Genomic DNA, 20,253 nt, shown 5'->3' on the forward strand with positions numbered 1-20,253 from the left:
TTATTAGTAGATAGTCTATTTAGCAGTAAGCCTTATTATAACATACAAAAAAATTGTCTTAATTAGTAGACGCAGTATATGATGAATTTTCGTATAAAATTTAATATACTTAGATTTTAAAATATTACTGTATTTAAATTAAATGAAAATTAATAATTTGCGTTAACAGATATATTTATACTAGGCCTTTGACAAATTATATAACAGCTTGTCGTATTATGGAAAGTATAGATTGCATTGTCACCAAACATGTTTGCAAGATATCATTTCAATTGGGTACTGATTTAAATTTGAATATCAGTGTAATATACAGTGTAATGTACTATAAGTGTAAATCGTTTGTTAAAAAAACATTAGTAAATAAGGCTTATTGTTCAATACAAGATTATATAAATGATAAAAAAGCGTGGAGCTAATATCTGATGATTACTACTAGTACTTCAAAAGATACGGAAGGAGTATTAATAAAGAGGAGTAGAAAGGAGTATTATTCTTCTTTTCTATTATGTTTAAAACATTTTGAATAATTCTAATTGCTTAGAACCGTTCATTGATATTGTTTTGAAGAAATTTTATAGTATCAAGATTATTCAAAAATGTCAACATTATATTATCAAACATATAATGAGAAACGTATGAATAATTGTATTTTAAATGTTGGAAAAGGGTAACTACTGAGTTTCTTGCCGGTTCTTCTCGGTAGAATCTACATTCCGAACCAGTTGTAAACATAAAGCTACGTAACTCTGTTAAATAATTCAAAAGTGCTTGTAAAAGTCTACTGGAATAAATTATACGATTTTGATTAGGCATATATATGCCTGTTAATATTAACCGTTAGAGTTAAAGAAGTCAGTAAAATTTAATCATATTAAGTTTCTATTTGGACTTGAAAAGACGTATGCCACATTTTATCCTTCAATATAAAATGATTTCAAATAGGAGTAATAATAAGTTATTATTTCGTCTGTCTTATTTACTAAATTAAAAACAAACAATGGAAGGAAATATTTACAATTTATTTATCATGCAAATGTGTGCAATATTTGTGCTCTTTGCATTTTAAGCAATCGCTCAAACATTTCTAAAATATATAATACGCCGTCTTATTGCCAATTGTGCCAGGAGGTTCGCAATGAGAATCGGAATTGTGATTTAAGGGGAAAATGCTGTTGGTATTCTTGTCACGAACGCGGTTATGATTCGTACAATACTTATTACTTAATTATTGGTATTTATACTCCTTTAAGTAATCTATTTAAATAAATCTTATATTCATATACATTGTATATATGTAAAAAAAAAAACAATTGTTATAAATTTTAATTTAATTATATAAGAAGCAATTTTATCGGATATTTAATATTATGTATAATGATGCCTGATGGTTATTCATTTAATTATTTAAGGTAATGGATGTAAATAGTCACTGGTTCGATCCTGACCCCTTGGGCTATTATTGTACCCCACTCCTAGCACAAGCTTAAAGCTTTATAGGAGGGGTAAATAGGAATAGTTGTAGTTCCTTTTAGTGCATTGCCAATATTATTAATTTATATATGTGGGGTTATAGTGAGTGAAGCGTTTTAAAAAGAGTGATATTTCTTTAATAATTTCGGAACAAAAATAAACACGTCTTACATCGGGTTACGTTCTATGACAGCTGTCTCGTGTCACCATACTTACAAAAAAATCCTCTAGGAGGTGTAACATTAAAAAAAATAATTATTAGTATACCATATATATATATAGAGATGACTTTTTTAATAATTAAATCTTCAGATACGTCATCGTAAAGCATAAGTTAAAAAGAAAATTTAAATTTAATGGCTTATGATATAAGTTTGTTATAGCTTAAATTTTTTATTTTATATATTTTTTTGTAAACTACTCTTAGTGGTCGAATGCGTTTATTAAAAACTAATAAGCTAGATCTTAACAAGAACAAGAAAAACATAGCTCTAAATAATAGTATTAATTTATTTTCAACACCTCGCCTTATTGCTGCCACTGGTGACAGGAGGGCTGGTTAACTTTTTGCCCAGAGGATCGGAATTGCGATTCAACGGGGAAATGCTGCGAGTTTTCCTGCCTACATTCACACGTTCATGTTTTATACAGTAATTTTTTTTTGTTAACTTATTTGTATTTAGTTAAGGATTTGGTGTTAACAATTCTTATATAAACGAATAAAAAATATATTTTCTAAAACTATAATAAAGTAAAAGTTTAATATCAATTAGTTCTGTAGTCTATACAATATTAGTATAATGCAAGATTCTCCGTAGTGTATTTACATCCATTATTTACCTTTTTCGTATTGTTATCATTTAGTTACATTTTATCTTTCTGTTGTTTTTGAGGGTTCCGTATCGCTAAAAAAAAAAAAAAATTATAAGATCACTTCGTTATCCGTCTTACCAAATGTCTGCATTTGCGTCAAGAACCTTTTTAGGTATGCGGTGAGGTATAAAGTTGATACCAAATAGGAATACGTCAGCGGACTTTTGGAGCTGTAAAAAAATCAAACTTTTGACTAGAAGTTTGATTTTTTTTAACAGTACTAATGATCCGCTGGTCTTCTAGACTTCTACGAAGTCTACGCAATAAAAAGATATAGCCGTTAAATTTTCCTAACATTCGGAAAAGGGAATCAAAATCTATAGGTTACTTCTTTTTGACCCAGCACAGGTTTAGGATAAAATCTGAAATACGTAAATTTATTGTTACATTAGTGTATTATTATTGTGTGGTAGTACGGAACAGTTAGTGCGCGAGTCCGACTCACACTAGCATGGTTTTTATTTATTTTTATAAATGATGGTAATAAAATGTAGGCGTTTTCTGGCTCCTAGTTACTATTCTTTTATATATATTTTTTGTCTTATTTTATATTTTACTTTTTGTTAGGTTCTATGTAAGTAATCCTACTCTGGCGGACTTTGTGCAAGTCTCCTGGGCAGGATTATCTACATAGAACCTACCAAAAACTGAAATATAAAATAAGAAAAAAAAATAGTATCGTTCACTCTTCAGACATTCATACATAGGTACATCATAATAGCACATGATATTATTTATAGCAGGATAAAAGTATGTGTGTTGTAGTACCTATTAAGTAGAAAGCCTTATAATAATAGTTATAATACTTATAATATTAATAGTACCAAAAAAAAAATAATAACAATAAGAGGCCAAAATGTTATGCTAAAATTATATATATTGTTGTTTTTATTATAATCTGCATATATCCACCTTATCAAAAAAAAAACTGCCGAGAAAAACCGCCGACGAGATTATCACGAGATTTCTGAAATTATTGGTCTTATGATTTAAAATTTAACATTTAAATTTTAATGTGGAAGATATTTTTTATAGTTTGCGCGAATTTTACCCTTACGAAGTTATGACTCGCAGTTAGTAAGCAGCAGTAATGTTTTGCAATATTTTAAATTACGCGCAACACACACACACAAGGAAGTAGAGATTTTGTGGAAAGGGAGCTTGATGTATATGAGATTATTGTGCCATTCACTGTCACGGCATACGAGTTAATATTACCCCCAAGATGCGCCAATACGTATACGTCACTTCAAAAATATTATATACTAGTAGCGCCCGGAGCTTCGCTCGCGTTTAAGGGTTTGGTCATCAGTTTGTAAGCATAATAAAGGCATACTCATATTCAAGCTTGCTTCATATCAAATTTCGTCAAAACTCAGTTCAGTGGTTTGGCTGTGTAAGATCAACAGACGGACTGACAAATTGAGTAATTTTCGCATTAATAATAATAGTAAAGCCTAATCGTAAAGATCTAAAACGTATCCCTAATATGAGATTAACAAGGAAGGTACATCTTGCATTCGTAAAAATATTGCTCTTTCATGCTCTCGTAATCAACGTAACCCCTAAGGGAGCACCCGGATTATGAACAACAGCCGCACATAACTTAATCATAATGCTGTAATTACTTGGATAAACTCTGATATTTGTACTATTATAATATCGCTAGTTATGAAACCTCTTTTGTTTTAAATGCTTAATTTTACATTTTATGGTCCCTATTTAAAAAACAATCCGTTTTGTTAACGGATCGTGAAATTGTGTGAATTGACATTTGTTATAAAAACACAAGTATATGTGACATTTATACATTTCTACTAATTATTTTTCGTAGGCTGATGCGTAAAGCAAGCTAATAGCATCTATGAGTATATGACGTCTCCTAGACTCAGCAGACCGTTAATTGTGTGATATTTGCGTTTATTAACATTTGGATTTTCTTGGTTACTTTTCCATTAATATCTTATTCAGTATAATAATGTTAGTTTGATGGTGATGGTGAGTAGAGTAAACCAGCGACAAAACATTTATTAGATACGTATATTAAAATACCAACAATAATGTTTATGGGATTGCCAATTGACAGTCTTCATTAACACTTCGAATGTTTACTTTGGTGCTTTGTGCTTATTTGGGTAGGAGGTACTCATCAGATATTATACCGCTAAACAACAATACATAGTATTGATGTGTTCCGGTTTGAAGGGTGAGTAAGCCAACCAACTACAGACACAATGAACAGTTCCCAAGGTTGGTGATGCATTGGCAATATAAGGATTTTTTTATATTTATTACAGCGCCAATTGGTGACCACTTACCACTAGGGGGCCAATTTGCCCATCCGCCTACCTGCCTACTAAAATAATGTATCCAACCAAGCATCGTCGTAATTATCACAGTGTATAGATTGTGTACATGAAAAAGGGGGAGTGTGGGGTGGGGTCGGACATGTGATTAAAATGGATAACGTTGGCAACAGTTTAATGTATACACATATATGTTATGGTACATATGTATCCTCCCACGTGTATATATATATACCGAAGTTATTTTAATTAATCGGTTAACAACCCCGGAAAGAAATTATTTCTGTTTATCAAATCCATTTATTTAAGTCAAATCTAATCAAAATACACTTTGTTCAAAGTGGCTCTTTCGAGCACTTTTGAAAGTACCACCGGTTCGGAATGTAGACTCTAGGAGAAGAGTGAGAACCGGCAAGAAACTCGGTAGTTACTCTATTCTGATAATCAGTTAAATGAATTATTACTTATCGTATAATATAACCGTCACCAAAAAATACAACATATTATATATCACAATGACAACATGAATATAGGATTGTCCATTTACAAATTATGTTGAAATATATCTATATATCAAACAGGCTTATTTTATTTATATTATATTAATAAGCTGTTTTTGTTATATGTTGTTAAGTAATTATTAGTTCTTTAATAATTAATACCTAAGATAAAATGTATCGTTATAATTATTATTTACCTTATATTAGGTAATAATATTATTCGCTATACGCAAAGAATAATTCTTGTAGGACTTCGTGAAGGTTTTTCTAGGTATCAAGAACTTTTTATTATACCTCTATTTATATATATACATGTATTATAATTCAGTGCCTGTATTTTTGTGTTACCGTTATCAAGCAAAAAAATTTAATTTAAATATTTTAGCTCTATGCGTTTCTGGTACATTTCCTCATACAGCAAGCCATTGTATTGTTGATTATTCGGTAAGTAATCCTCGGGTAGCCTTTTTAGGAGTTCCATATCATACACACGTAAAGAAAATTAAAGATGTAAAGATTATTAATAAATTAAAAAAAAATTAAAATATAAAGTTGAGACTATGCTGGGCATAGGTTGTGATCATCTTTAGCACATGGTATGTAGTTTATTTGACAATGCTGCTCCTCTGCGAGTTTGTGAATATTCAATTTCCATACTATGTTATATAATATTGTTCAGAATCAGACCTGAAATTTATTTCTCAATACCACGCGTATACCGTTGAGCTAATTAGGTTGAATGTATCACGTTCATAAAAAGTAACAATCAAGGTAATTTTTTAAGAGCATTGTCTGTTAACTGTCACTGACATGTTTTAGAAAATAATGAATAATACTGGAAATGACAAACAAATGTTTCAAGATTCTCATTCCAACGTTTACCCAAACAAATTTGTTTACAGCAATTTATATTTCATATAAAGTTTTTAATGGCGTCACTTGTCCTATTATTGAAATAGGTGTTTATTAGGTTACGGGTTGTATACTACTTACTATTATATAAAATCATTGTTGGTGGCTATCGCTGACTATTTATATAGAGGCTAACACAAACATACGTTTACAGAACGTACGTAGTAGTTTCGAAATAAAATATTAAAGAAACATTAAAAATATCGATTTTGAGTGCAGCTTACGTTTCTAAATATAACATTTCTGACACGTCATACATATGTGCTATCAGTGCCGAATCTAAGCAGTCGTTTCATATTTAATACTTCAATTTTTATTTCTTATATAAGTTAAAAAAGTTCGCATCTCGTTTATGAAAACTATATTTATAGTTTGAAAAACTGTTAGACCATGTGGAGATAATCGCACATCGAACGAACTCCAAACTTCCTCATATTTCCACTAATATTTTTAACACTCCTATCATATTTCAATCACTTTGTTATAAATGAAGTAACGCCTCTAATCCAAACATCGAATTTGTAAATAAACGCCGCATCTAACCGACGAATAAACTGAAAATAAACTCGTTTTGAAACATTTCCTTCGCACAAATTTGAATTTTACGTTCCGGTATTAAAGAATATTTAGCAATTGGTTAGGAACCATATTTTCTAGAACCAAACTCTTGTTTCGATATAAATAAAGGGGATTTACGAGATTCACTCGCGACGTAAACTTAAAATAGTTTATTTTGAGGAGCGTACGTAACGAAATTTGCCGTCGGGTTTTAACTTTGAAAATAAGAGCGGTCTTGTGTTTTTGTTCACAAAATGTTGATGTGCCGTAAATAAGAAAATTATGTGAAGCTTGTTTTTGATGTGATCTTTATTTGACCTGCTGTGGCTTCGCACGGGTAGCACTGAGTAAATAATTGATAATAATATTCTACCATACATCATGTTCCTATAAGTTTATGTAACAATAATATTAACACAGCATACAAAACAATTGTGTCTGAGTTGATCCATAAATATCATAAAAATTTTACCTAATTTGCACAATATTATAAAGAGATAATATTTGTTTTATTGCATGCAGGGGGTAATCTCCGGAATTAATGATACAATTCTAAAAAAAATCACTGGTATAAAGATGCGTTATTCCTGAGTGCTATAGGTAATAAATTATATAAATATCATATTAATTTCTTTACTATCAAATCGAATCCGCGTGAAGCTGGGTTGGTTTGCTAGTATATTTTGAAATAATCTGTCTATTGGTGAAATCGTGTTGAAAATCCACATAGCAGTTCCTGACTAGTAATAAATGTGATTTGTGATGACCAATGGTAGAAAAAGATTTTGCTAAAAGTCTATAATATTCTTTATTTAGAATAAACTCAGAATCAAGAAACTCCGCCTCCGGACAAAACACACGAGTTTCGCTTAAACTTCTTATTTATTTAATAGAGCTATTTCAAAACTTCACTATAATGTATGAGGACGCTAACGATGATCACTAACAATACATTAGCGTTTGATAATTGATGTTGAAAAATAATTGATGTTAGTGACAGGTCTTTTTTATGGCATAGGTTGGCGGATGAGCAAATGGGTCACCTGATGGTAAGTGGTCACCACCGCACATAGACAATAACGCTGTAAGAAATATTAATATAAAAAATCGCCAATGCGCCCCTTTTTAAAATAAAATGTATAATTCAACTAAAAAATAAAAATAAAATTAACAGCCATTAAATGCATCACAGCTGGGCCTTTAGAGGAGAAGGCTTGCTTATTCCACGACGCTGCTCCAATGCAGATTGGTAGATACATATGCCATAAATTTTATCCTTCCTCAGAAAAGAATCTTTCATAACCGAGCAATGAATGAATAAATGAAAATGAATTATAACAACAGATTAAGCACATGAAAGCTTAATGGTACCTGCCGGCTTTGAACCCGCTATTATCGTTTAAGATTCACGAGTACCAGTAGTCTATTTCAGCATTGTATATTTATCTAAATTCAACTGAATTAAATAAAATTGGCGCGCTGGTTAATTTATAAGCCAACCAATGTCAAGGTACGAAAACAAAATAAAAACATCGTAGCGTACCTTAAAAAATACGTGAAGAAATCCTATTATTTTCCGTCTAGACGTTAAGAATTACAATCCCAAAAAGATTTAAAACTATAACACGACTGGCTGAGTCGTAAATGTCTGATCAACGGTCACTTTGTATTATTCGCGCTATAAAAACGTCAAATGTCGAAATAACACGTCTTGTTATCTGTATAAAATAAAAGATTTTCAAATGGATCTTTAAACGCCATGATATATGTTGGATTTTATCTTTATTTTGACCACGTGTTATCGTAAATGTCAATTCGAAATGTATTAACGATGACGTAGACTACTTATGACAACCGATGCAGTATTCTAGGTATGTATGATGTAAAGTTGATAGCTCGGTATTTTTCTTACTGATATCCCGGAGTCTGCAACCTGGAGAATATTGTCTTATAGGTTGCAGACTCGTGTGCTGAAAATTTATAATAAATAATTTTTTTTTTTTTGCTCAAGCTGAGGTTGGACTAAGACCTCGAGATTAGATCAACAAGGCAGTAATGAGTTTCGAATTTATAATATTATTATAGATATAGATTATTTTCTGTTAGAAACTATAGCTCATATTAAGTATGTCTGTCAAACGTCAGGTTATTCATATCTATGTACAAGTGTTGCCCTATAACAAAAACTTGAGTTACGTGCTTTCTAACGTACATATTTCAAGAGAAAATAATGGTCATATAAGAGATATACACACGATATTTCTTTTCACAAAAACTTCATATAATTTTTCGTATTCGTCAGTCGTATTTACGCGGTACCATAGTAATGCTACGGTGTATTATGTATATATATTTTATAAGAGAGAAAAAGAATTGGGTCACACGAAATATGTCTTCACTATTGTCTGTTGGTATTTTACTTTGACAATCCGTGGCCACCATTGGACAAAGAGTCTTATTACAGAACCAACTAAAAACTACCACTAATGGTTGTTCCATTGGTGGTAGTTTTTTCACATTGTTATATTTCACACAATGATATATTTCAAGTAATATATATCAAGTAAATAAATTTTACTTGGCGGTAGAGCTTTGTAAAATCCCGCATAGCACGGCACAGCGACCCAGGCCCTCCCACGTTCGGTAGGAGGCGGCCGAGGGCGGCAGCGGTGATAATCTTATCTTTAGTGACGGAGTGGTCTACCCCCGTCACATTAACATCCACTTTTCTTATGGGATGAACGACGCTGGCCACCTTAACCAACACTGTGCGGAGCTGGTCGGCTAGTTTTTCTACCTGGTCCGACTGTTCTCTCAGCAGCTCCAGCTCTGGCCCTCGTCGCCGAGCGTCGGACTTTTAACCCGCCATAAATCCCGAGGTCCTGCAGTTTTATGCCTTGCTCAACGCAATCCAAGACCCGGGCATGTGACACCTTTCTGCTCCGCTTCCGGCTGCAACGTAACTACCACTGCAGCTGTACGATGAGTAGTTAGCTTGGGTTTAACCGCCTGAGTTGCCTTAAGCTCCGTATGTGTCACCGTGGCTCCACGCCTTTTATGTTATATTTTTTTACTTTTATTCGTTACGGAGGAATACGCCTACATTAGATTTAAAATTATTAATTAGCAAAGCGAAAAATTAATTGATGAAATGTGATAATATATTTTTGTGAAACAATATCGTACATAACTGGCTTTCTGTTCAATCATATTTTTAATTAGAGATGAAATACAACGCTATGGAACATAATACTACTTAATATAATATATAATTTGAAAATAGAATTATTAATTTCATCTTGACATATAATATTTTATTTATTTAATGTTATATTTTATACATATATATATAGCGTCAATAAAAAGTAGGTAATGTTTAAGCATAATTTCTACTAGCAGAAAAGAACGTTAGCGGGTTTGTGTGTCACAATGATAAAACTGTCTGATTAGGTATCACCCACTTATCAGATATTCTTCCGTCGAACAGCTATACTCAGTACTGTTGTGTTTCGGTTTGAAGGGCGAGCGATCACTGTAACTACACAAGGGACATAACATTTTAGTTCCCAAGCTTAAAGGTAGTGGTTAATGTTTCTTACAGCGTCATTATCTATGGGCAGTGGTGAACACTTGGCATCGGGTGGCTTTGGCCGTCCTATATCATAAAAAAATAACGCTAATGATGATGTTGTCTTGGCACCTTTCAACCACAACGCATCGAAATTTAGTAACAGACAGTAAAATATACATATCCCATAGATAGGCAGTCTTCCTCTTCTGTTCTTGAGAGGATGGGTTAAGAGCTTAGTTAACTAAGCTCGAATGGGATTGGTGAAAACACAAGTCGCAGAATACTGGCTGTCATAGGAAGGTCTCATTGCAATGCTTTCTTTCATTGCACAAGATGAATAAACATTAATCAATCACGTACGAACTTTTGGTAAAGACGTTTTTGGTTTAATCACATGTTCTTAGGAAGTTATTTCGGCATCACTCGCGCTAAAATACCACTTACGTACATATATCTTTAATAAGTCTTCGTGTGGTCTTTATTTTCCAATCCTATCACACTGTTTCAAAAATTCCCTTTGCTAAAATTGAAGTTTTAATTCCCATGAGTATTATTTCCGTTCTAATGACTAAAATCCTCTCTCATTCTACATTATTTCACAGCAAATCCTTTAGAGGACAGGCTGCCAGTCTTGAATACCTCACTATTAAACGCGAACAAACGCTTGCAGTAAAAACTTTAATGACTACTTTTTTGTGTGTCATTGTAGAAAGTATTACATTTTATAATACTTACTTACTTTATTTCTACTGTAAAGTGTAATTCGATGTTATTATTTCGGACGTATCTTCTGATTAAATACTTTATCTTTTACACCTAAACTGTACTGTATTATTTCCTCAACGCTAAGGGTATTCATGCTCTGAAAAATATTGTTCTTCATTACATTTTTACATTAGCAAGCCCCTAAATTTCCCACTGCTGGGCTAAGGCCTCCTCTCCCTTTGAGAACAAGGTTTAGAGCATAATCCACCACGAGGCTCCAATGCGGGATTGTTCTTCAGATGCTTGTATTATACACTAGCTGACCATCTTCAAATAAAATACGCCCACCCCCCTCCACTGTAGTTAAAACTTCAAAAAATAATTTCTTAGCGCATATCTACGTTATAAAATAAACTTAAATATGTTCAAAATTTCAGCTTTCGAAACTCAATAATCGGCTTAGCATTGATAGCTAGTCAGTTATAAACGATTTTATAAGTAGATACCGATTTATCATTTATTTCCTCAATGCCTTTATTATTTTGTCGGTTTGTAATACTTTAATATTAAATATAGTTAGTATATAGTTGGTGTATATATAATACATTTCAACAGAATTCATAGATTATGGTAAGTTTTTGGGTAACCTCTGACGATTACGTCATTATGAAAAGAGGCAAATATGTTTTTTAAATTTCAAAGCGACGCTGTCGTAATGGTTAATAATTTCGCGTGAAATAAAAAGTTCGCGTATAATGATTTATATGACTTGATCTGATATTATATTTCATTTCCACTTTACTGCTAAGAATTGGTCTGAGAAATATACTTTTCCAATAATGTCTGTTGGTCTATTTGTTTTAAGCTACGCTAACTGGTTACTTATGATGGTCATCGTTATATAATATAAAATAGTCCCGCAGCGTCTGTCTGTATGAAATCGATAAACTCAAAAACTTCTCAACAAATTATCAGACGCTTTTTACCAATGAGTTCATGGGAAGATATAGATAGTGTGTAATTTGCTAAATTATGACGACGATGATTGAGAATGTCACAAAAAATCTTGCAGAATCGCAGTTTGCGCGCCTTGTGTAAAACAAAAGAGCTCCATGTATTTAAATATAAGCGTTTTATAAAAACCATTAGTAATTCCTTAACGTGGATTTGCTACTATTATTTAATTTAAAAAAATCATATCGATTATTAATATGTAGTTTTTGATTTATTATAGAGTTATTATTTAGATTGAAGTGTTTTACGCTTATAGTAGAGTTAACTGGTAGAAATTTTCACACAAGGTAAAAGCGTTATGCCTCCTTCAGATGATCTTCAACTTTTTTGATATTTCTATTGGTTATTGTTTTAATTCAAACACATTTTAATAACAATTTAGTAATTATTTTACATTACATTATCAGCCTGTAAATTTTCCACTGCTGGGCTAAGAACTCCTCTCCCTTCGAGGAGAAGGTATGGAACATATTCCACCACGCGGATTGGTAGAATACATATGTGGCAGAATTTCGTTGAAATTAGACACATGCGGGTTTTTTCACTATGTTTTCCTTCACCACCGAGCGCACAAGATGAATTATAAACATAAATTAAGCACATGAAAATTCAGTGGTGCTTGCCTGGGTTTGAACCCACAATCGTCGGTTAAAATGCACATGTTCTAACCACTGTGCCATCTCGGCACACTATAGCCATCGTCATTTAATTATTTTTAAAGGTCGTCAATTTATTTTATTGTGTGTGTTACCTAATACAACATATCCCGTTTTTTATTTGTTGTCATATACTTAAAGAATTTTATTATTTCCGTACATTTATGTTAACTTTATGCGTGCAATGTTTGTCTATCCCGAATAAATGTTATCTTGTTTCTTATTAAATATTTTTAATGAGACCTTTGTTACTGTAATCTTTATATACCGTAAAGGCTGTTGCAAATATTTTCTTAGCAATTTCGGCTGTCTACAAATCTATTATACAATTGTCTAGGTTGTCTGTGTTAGTTTTGGCAACGTTAGGCTGGAAACCATCCAGACCAGCGTTTTCTGCTTAAATCCCTTATTCATATTAGTTCGACGAAGTTATAATTTTTATATACCACTGTTATTATTATTGAAATCATATATAGGAAGGCAGGATATATTATAATTTTAGAGGACAAAAGTATTTTAACAGTTCAATTGTTTTTTAAATAACTTTACTTTACCGTAACTGTTTTTAAAGCTTCAATAGGGCAATGGTTGCGTGTAGCGATGTAAAAAGTCGCAGGATTGATCCCCTTGGCTATTGTAGTCCCCACTCCAACACAAGCGATAAGCAAGGAATATTAGTAATTACTTTATTAATTTGGGGTATTGCTACTATTCTTCTTATGGATTAAAAAAAACGGAAGCAGAAATATCGTTAAATTATAACCAGTAGCGAAAATTGCGTTATTGGAAAGCTTAATCTATTCGATCGTCAATAATATAACTACGTTACTAAAAGGTAGTGACAATTTATAGTATATTTTTTATTGACTTTCGACACCGTCTCAATAAATTTTGTGGAAATAAAACGAAATAAATACCAAAAAACACACTGTTGTCTTTCTACGACTTTATCGGTGAATAGGTGAGATAAAGATATATTCTTGTTTCATTCTAACACGCCTTTAATTACAAACTCGTGTTACTCAAACTTTATGGAGGTTGGAATTCCTTGTAGAGATAAACTTGCCCTTAAAACATATTTATTATATTTATTACTATAAGATAGCATAATAATTGTAAACATATATGAAAATATGATATAATGTTTTATATAATTGTATAAATAAAACGAGCTTACCATGTGGCGTTTGTAGTTTGTTGCATTTCTCATGGTCAAACCTTTTATTATGATGCCATTCTTTTTCAGCTTTACTTATTTTCATTATTATGTTATATTAATACTAGCTGCTCTACGCGACTTCGCTCGGCTATAACCGTTTACGCAGCGAACGTAACGGTTAAAGTAAAACTCTCAAATTTTCCCCGTTTTTGCAACATTTTTCATTGTTACTTTGCTCCTATTGGTCGTAACGTAACAGATGAATGGGCTACCTATGACTGAAATAATTTTTCAAATCTGACCAGAGTAGTTGCTGAGATAAGCACGTTCAATCTTAAGAACGAAAAAACTCTTCAGCTTTATAATATTAGTTAAGATTTAAATACGAACTTTCGTATTAGACAGACAGACAGAGCTACTTAGCTCTGTCTGTTTGTCTGTTAACTCGTCAGGACTGAAGAGAATTGGACATTCTGGTATCCTCGGACAGAGTCATATATTGAATACATTTCTCATGTAAAATAAGAAGTATTCTATAAGATATATTGTCATTGCTTTTTTTTATGATATCGGTAGGCGGACGAGCAAATCGGCCACCTGATGGTAAGTGGTCACCACCGCCCATAGACAATGGCGTTGTAAGAAATATTAACCATTCCTTACATCACCAATACGCCACCAACCTTGGGACCTAAGATGTTACACTGGCTCACTCACCCTTCAAATCGGAACACAACAATACTGAGTACTGCTGTTTGGCGGTAGAATATCTGATGAGTGGGTGGTATCTACCCAAACGGGCTTGCATAAAGCCCTACCACCAAGTGAAATGTAAACGTCTTGCAATAATATATATTTTTTAAATTTGATTTTGTAAAGTTCTTTGAAACGGGTAATAATATTAATTCAAAAACATTTCATTGCAGATTTATTCGTGGGGCTGATATACGTTTTTGTGGATATCGTTCAAAAGATTACCATTGCGTGGCTGGCTGGCGAATTCATGTGCAAAATTGTGAAATTCCTCCAGGTAATATAAATTATGTAGATGATATGTGGATATCATAAATTCTACTCTTTTTAAATTGGCTAGACTCGACCGACATTATTTCCAAATTTTCTACACTTGACCTGTTTACGTTTTATTATATCAAAAGGCCTATTGATAGTTTTATTGTCTTGTTGTTTTATGATTGCATAAAAGTGTGTAAATAACAAAAGTATTCTGTGGCTCATAATATGTAACTCTAGCTGTTCCCGCGGCTTTGTCCGCGTGGAATTCAGTTTGTGACTATAAGAGTACGCACACATTTACGCGCACGCGTCTGTTTTGATTTCCAAATAAATGTATTACTACTGAAATAAAGTATATGTTAATTTGTTATCAAGATTTCTGTTGGTGAAAAGATTTTTTAAATCGGTTCAGTAGTTTCAATGAAACAAACAAACAAACAAACCCTGTATATTTATAACATAAGCATATATATAGAGATGATTCTATTATGATGGAAATATTTTTTTATATTTCTTGTTTTATGATTAAACATTAAATTTTCTTTATTATTATTATTATATATTCCCAGTTTTTATTGCCATTCTCTGCTTATTCTTGTGATATCCATTTGGGATAGACGCGTTGTTTAATGATTTGACGTTTACAACCTGTTGTTATTTATTAAATAGCTATTCATTTTATTACGTGTTTTTTTTTAGTGACAACAAAACTGTCATTTTTAAATTACGAAATGTTTTTGTGCGTATATTTTAGTGATTTCTAAAGAGGACTGCTATTTATAAAAAAAAAAGGTTTTATATAATTCAACAAAACCTACGTAGGTATCACATATTAGAATATGTAATGGTACCTACCCAGGCTAATAATTAATTAATTGTTGTGTTTCTGATTTAAGTTTGGGCATGCAAAATACCCTATCGCTGATATATATATGTTTAAAAATAATTAATGTATTTTTTTAGGCTGTGGTAATGTATGCATCGACATACGTGCTGGTAGCCCTCAGTATAGACCGGTGCGATGCCATCACGAACCCCATGAATTTCTCCGGGAGTTGTGAGTATTGAATATATTTTCTTTACTTATTTAAAACTTTATAATTTACAAGAAAAGAAACATTGCGTTCTAAGGTAAAACAAATTTATCTACACAATATTTACATCCGAATTTACTTTTGAAAGGTAAGTTTAAACCATTCGTTATGGAAAGAAGCTAAAAATTTTACCTTGAATAATTAATAAACTACGCGAGACACGAATGCCAGTTAACTTTTAAGCTCTCTTGATTTACCGACATTGAAAGATCGACTAGAGGCGTTTTCAATTGATCAATCAGCTGTGGCTGGACCTAATGCTCTTAAAATTGTATTTTTTAAAAACAAGAATCCTCAATTATATTTTTATTGTGATGCCGATATAATTTTATGGCAGCAATAATTTTTTTTTTAACATATTCGGCTCAAAATTAGATATTATGCGCCCCAAAATTCTACTTCTGCAGGGCTTTTCTATCAAACTCGAAAATCACCGCAGAACACGATTATGAAACATCAGATAGATGCGACATCAAATATTAAATTTATAAGGTTTTAATTATACCAACAAGCAGTATATATAATATTCTATCAAAGTAAATCTACGAGGTACGAGTGAGATCATTCACAATAAGCCATTTTTTTTTAAATATTGATTATAAATTTTTTTAAATGATTTTTTAAATAAATAATATTGTTCCATTATTTTTTTCATTACTTCGGGTCTTGTAGGTACAGAGTACAATGATGTTTATTCGTCTTAAAGCAAGCAAGGCGCTTAATTATAAATAAGGTTTGTTGACGATGTCAGAAAGCGTGTTTAAAACAAAATTGTTATTAATAAAATGTCCGCAGTCTATTATAAATTGCATTCAATATTACAGAGTTAATTTACGTAACAAAGGAAGTTTTCATTTGTTGTTGAAGTGATTAACAAGTATATTGCCTGTCTTAAGTGTTTTTATTTATAAACACAGCCCTTAGGAATGCATATGGCATGTATTGTTGCTTGCAAATATCTTTAAAAATATACCTACAAAATTGTTCAAGATTAAAATACTAGCTTTATATATAGAATAGTTGTATATAATATAGTAATTATGTATTATATATCCAATCCTGGAAGTCAACAAGTATTAGTTCCCGCCTTTCGTATAATCTATAACTGTGTTTAATAATAAAACTTATTTATTAATTATGTTTTTTAACGATTTGAATTTATGAATCGACAAAGTTAAAAATATCTACGGAATTTAATTAAACAAACGAATAAACCAAGAAGAATTTATTGACTTTGTGGATTCGGAAACTCGGCGTTATAAGAGTATCCTTACATCTCGTGTTCATACAATGATTATCACTGATTCCATCAAAATGTATGTTACTGTGAATGTACATAACATTGTTGTATTGTGTCACGGTAATTAAGTAAATATTTAAAATAAAATTAATGAAATATTAATTTAAAAAAACTACACATAAATATGAAATGTCTGTCGGTATTTCTCTGAATAGAGAGAATAATGCCTTGTGATACAAAAAATACACACATCAAAGTTACGTTATCGTGGCTGTCTGAAGCTCCTTGACTAAATGTACTGATGTTTTTTTTTTCAGGTAACTAAGTATGGTATATGGATTCTTGTCGAAAATGTTTCGTTTTAATTATATTTAATAATGCCATATACACACTTATATTAATGAATAGAGTGACTAACGAATTTTTTACCGATTCTTTTAACATTACATAACAATTTAGAACATATTCTTTTATATAATTTAAAATTTAAGCACTATAATTAATTCTTGAACATGACATAGAACTAAAGCAATTCAGGCTAGGCTTGGATAACTTTCAGTTTATACACAGTTTATATACATATAACTCCACAAATAGTTTTAATATATAAAACATACTGCGTAAATTACTATACATATGAATATAACCTAAATACATACTATTACATAAATATATCTAGAGAAATATTTATATAACTGAATTCTTTGAAAGTGTTAAGGATATACATATATGTATATATATAAGTCAATAAATGTTTTACAACAAAAGGAATAAATAAAAAAGCATCTATGTGTGCACCAAACACATAACATTTTTGCGTGTCTGAAAGCTGTACTCGAAGGAAGAAACTTTTATTCAGAGACACGTAAGTCAAAAGAAATGACGTATGAATCTAAAGGTTGTCGTTCACTATACAGAACGGTATCTTATACAGAGTGATGTTAAACAATGCATAATATTTTATCTAAATATTTACAATTATTATGTGCTCAATACATAGAACATACATTTCCTGTGGATATTAGTTATTTGACAAATAAACTTTTTTCGTTATATTAATAAGATGACATTTTGCATACAAACTGTTTTAAAAAAAATATATATTCTAATTTAACAACATACAATTATAATTAAAATTAATATGTCTGAGCAGAGGCGTATGCTCTAAATTAATGTTGTTCTCTTCAGGACATACGATCCCAAAGTATGGAATGGTACCATAACTGATATTCTGCTAATCAAGCATTAATTTCTATCGTCTTCGTGCTTTGAGCTAACTTAACTACATACAGATGCAAATATTATTCGTATTTATATAATATAAGGAGTAAAGCATGATATATAATTATTAAAGATTGTCGCTAATATTTCAATCGGCAATCCTTAATTTCCAAAAATATTATGATTATTTGAAATATCAACTCAATTGTATTTAAATAAAAATGCTAGCGTTAAGTTAGTTACAACCTTTATATTATTTGAACAGAAAAAGTGTATGGAGTTGATTGACTATGGGTACTTAACCTTTTTTTATTTTTATAGGGAACCGTGCAAGGGGTCTCATCGTGTCAGCCTGGCTTATTAGTATAGTGTTCTCCATTCCGCTTCTCATACTATACGAAGTGAAGGAAGTACAAGGTGAGTAAGCGATTATTCTTAGCTATTTGAGTAGGTACCACTCAATCATCATATTTCTATTGCTAAACAGTAATGCTTAGTATTGCTATGCTGTGTGTGTGCGGTTTGAGGGTGAGTGAGTCTATGTAACTACGTGCGCAAGGGACGTAACGTTTTAACTTCCAAGGTGGGTAGCAAATTGGTGATACCCATATGGTTAATACTTACTAATAGGCATTTGTCTTCGTAGTCGGACCGACTATAAATAGGGCATAAAATGTAAGATACGTGAATTTTTTTTTATTCATACCTAGACATTTTTGAATATCTGTAGATCACGATTTATGGTTACAATTGACGTGGTTTATGAGGCTATGATTTCAATAAAACATCAAAACTTTTTGTTTACTGCGAATATTAATCGTTTTTGTGTTAAACTGCACTAAATTTACGTAATTATCAATTGATTGTAATATTTTATCAATGGCGAACTTCGAACAGAGACTTGTGAACGTGTGTGTGCGAACTACCTACACCAGTATAAATGATAATATATAAATAAATATTGTTATAAAACAATCACGATCGCGCCGTTAGATTTCTATCCGCCTATACAGTGTAGACTGTTCGACGTACATCTTAATGCACATCCCACGTATTTTGTCATGGTTTAAAAATAAGTATTATATTATTAAGCTAATTTTCGTCAGCGCATTCGCTCACATATTAGGTTAGGTTAGGTATAAAAATGTATTCCGGAGTGGAGGCGATCCGTCCACACTTGAGTCGCTGGGTCGAGAGGAAGAAGGGCACACTCACCTTCAGGATGACATGTGTACTTACCGGGCACGGATGCTTCGGTAAGTACATAGTACAAGTGCGCGGCGGGAGGTGTCACCCTCCTGCCAGTGGTGCGCCAGTCGACACGGCGCACCACACCCTGAGTGAGTGCGCTGCGTAGGGGCCCCAGAGGCACACCCTGGCGGCGACTATGGGCGGAGACCTCTCGCTGCCGAGCATCGTCAACGAAATGCTCGGTAGCGAGAGTAGTATGCGTAAGCGATCCCGTGGCGCCCGCCGAAAGACGGAGAGGGTATCGCTGGTTTTTTAGTGGGTAAACCCGACGTACCTGGGCGCACGGAAGCCCACACCCCCTCCACTTTCCATCACGTGGGGGAAGCGCGTAACGCGTTTTTCCAGCCAGAAAAAAAAAATGGTATAAAAATATATCCTTGTAATTCCTTGGGGTTCAAGCTTAGTTTATTTTAAATTTCATGAATCGTCTTAGTCGAGGAAACGTAACAGACAGAAGTTAATTAGTATAGAAGTATAGATATAACGAAACATTGTTTATCTGGTACGTTACGTTAAGAATTTAAGATAATACAAATCAATAGAAAATAAAGAATATATATAAAACTTCTGGTCTAAATAAAAAATGTGATCAGTAAATTTTCAAATGCTTAAAATTAATATGTTATTTATTTTGATAAAGATTAATACAGTGTGACAACTACAATATATCCTCCCAACTAAGTCATCGTATATTTATCCATTTATTAAG

At 32.0% G+C, this 20,253-nt stretch overlaps 1 protein-coding gene across 1 annotated transcript in view; it reads left to right on the forward strand.

Annotated features, from left to right (window-relative positions):
• The window catches only part of LOC125064110 (cardioacceleratory peptide receptor-like), a 148,141-nt gene that overhangs the window by 116,472 nt on the left and 11,416 nt on the right, over positions 1-20,253 (forward strand). The window contains exons 5-7 of the mRNA XM_047670908.1: positions 14,651-14,754; positions 15,702-15,795; positions 18,615-18,710. Coding sequence (XP_047526864.1) covers positions 14,651-14,754; positions 15,702-15,795; positions 18,615-18,710 — 294 coding nt within the window. The remainder of the gene's footprint in view (positions 1-14,650; positions 14,755-15,701; positions 15,796-18,614; positions 18,711-20,253) is intronic.

Source organism: Vanessa atalanta, chromosome 5, assembly GCF_905147765.1.
Source record: "Vanessa atalanta chromosome 5, ilVanAtal1.2, whole genome shotgun sequence".
Classification (NCBI taxonomy): Eukaryota; Metazoa; Arthropoda; class Insecta; order Lepidoptera; family Nymphalidae; genus Vanessa; species Vanessa atalanta.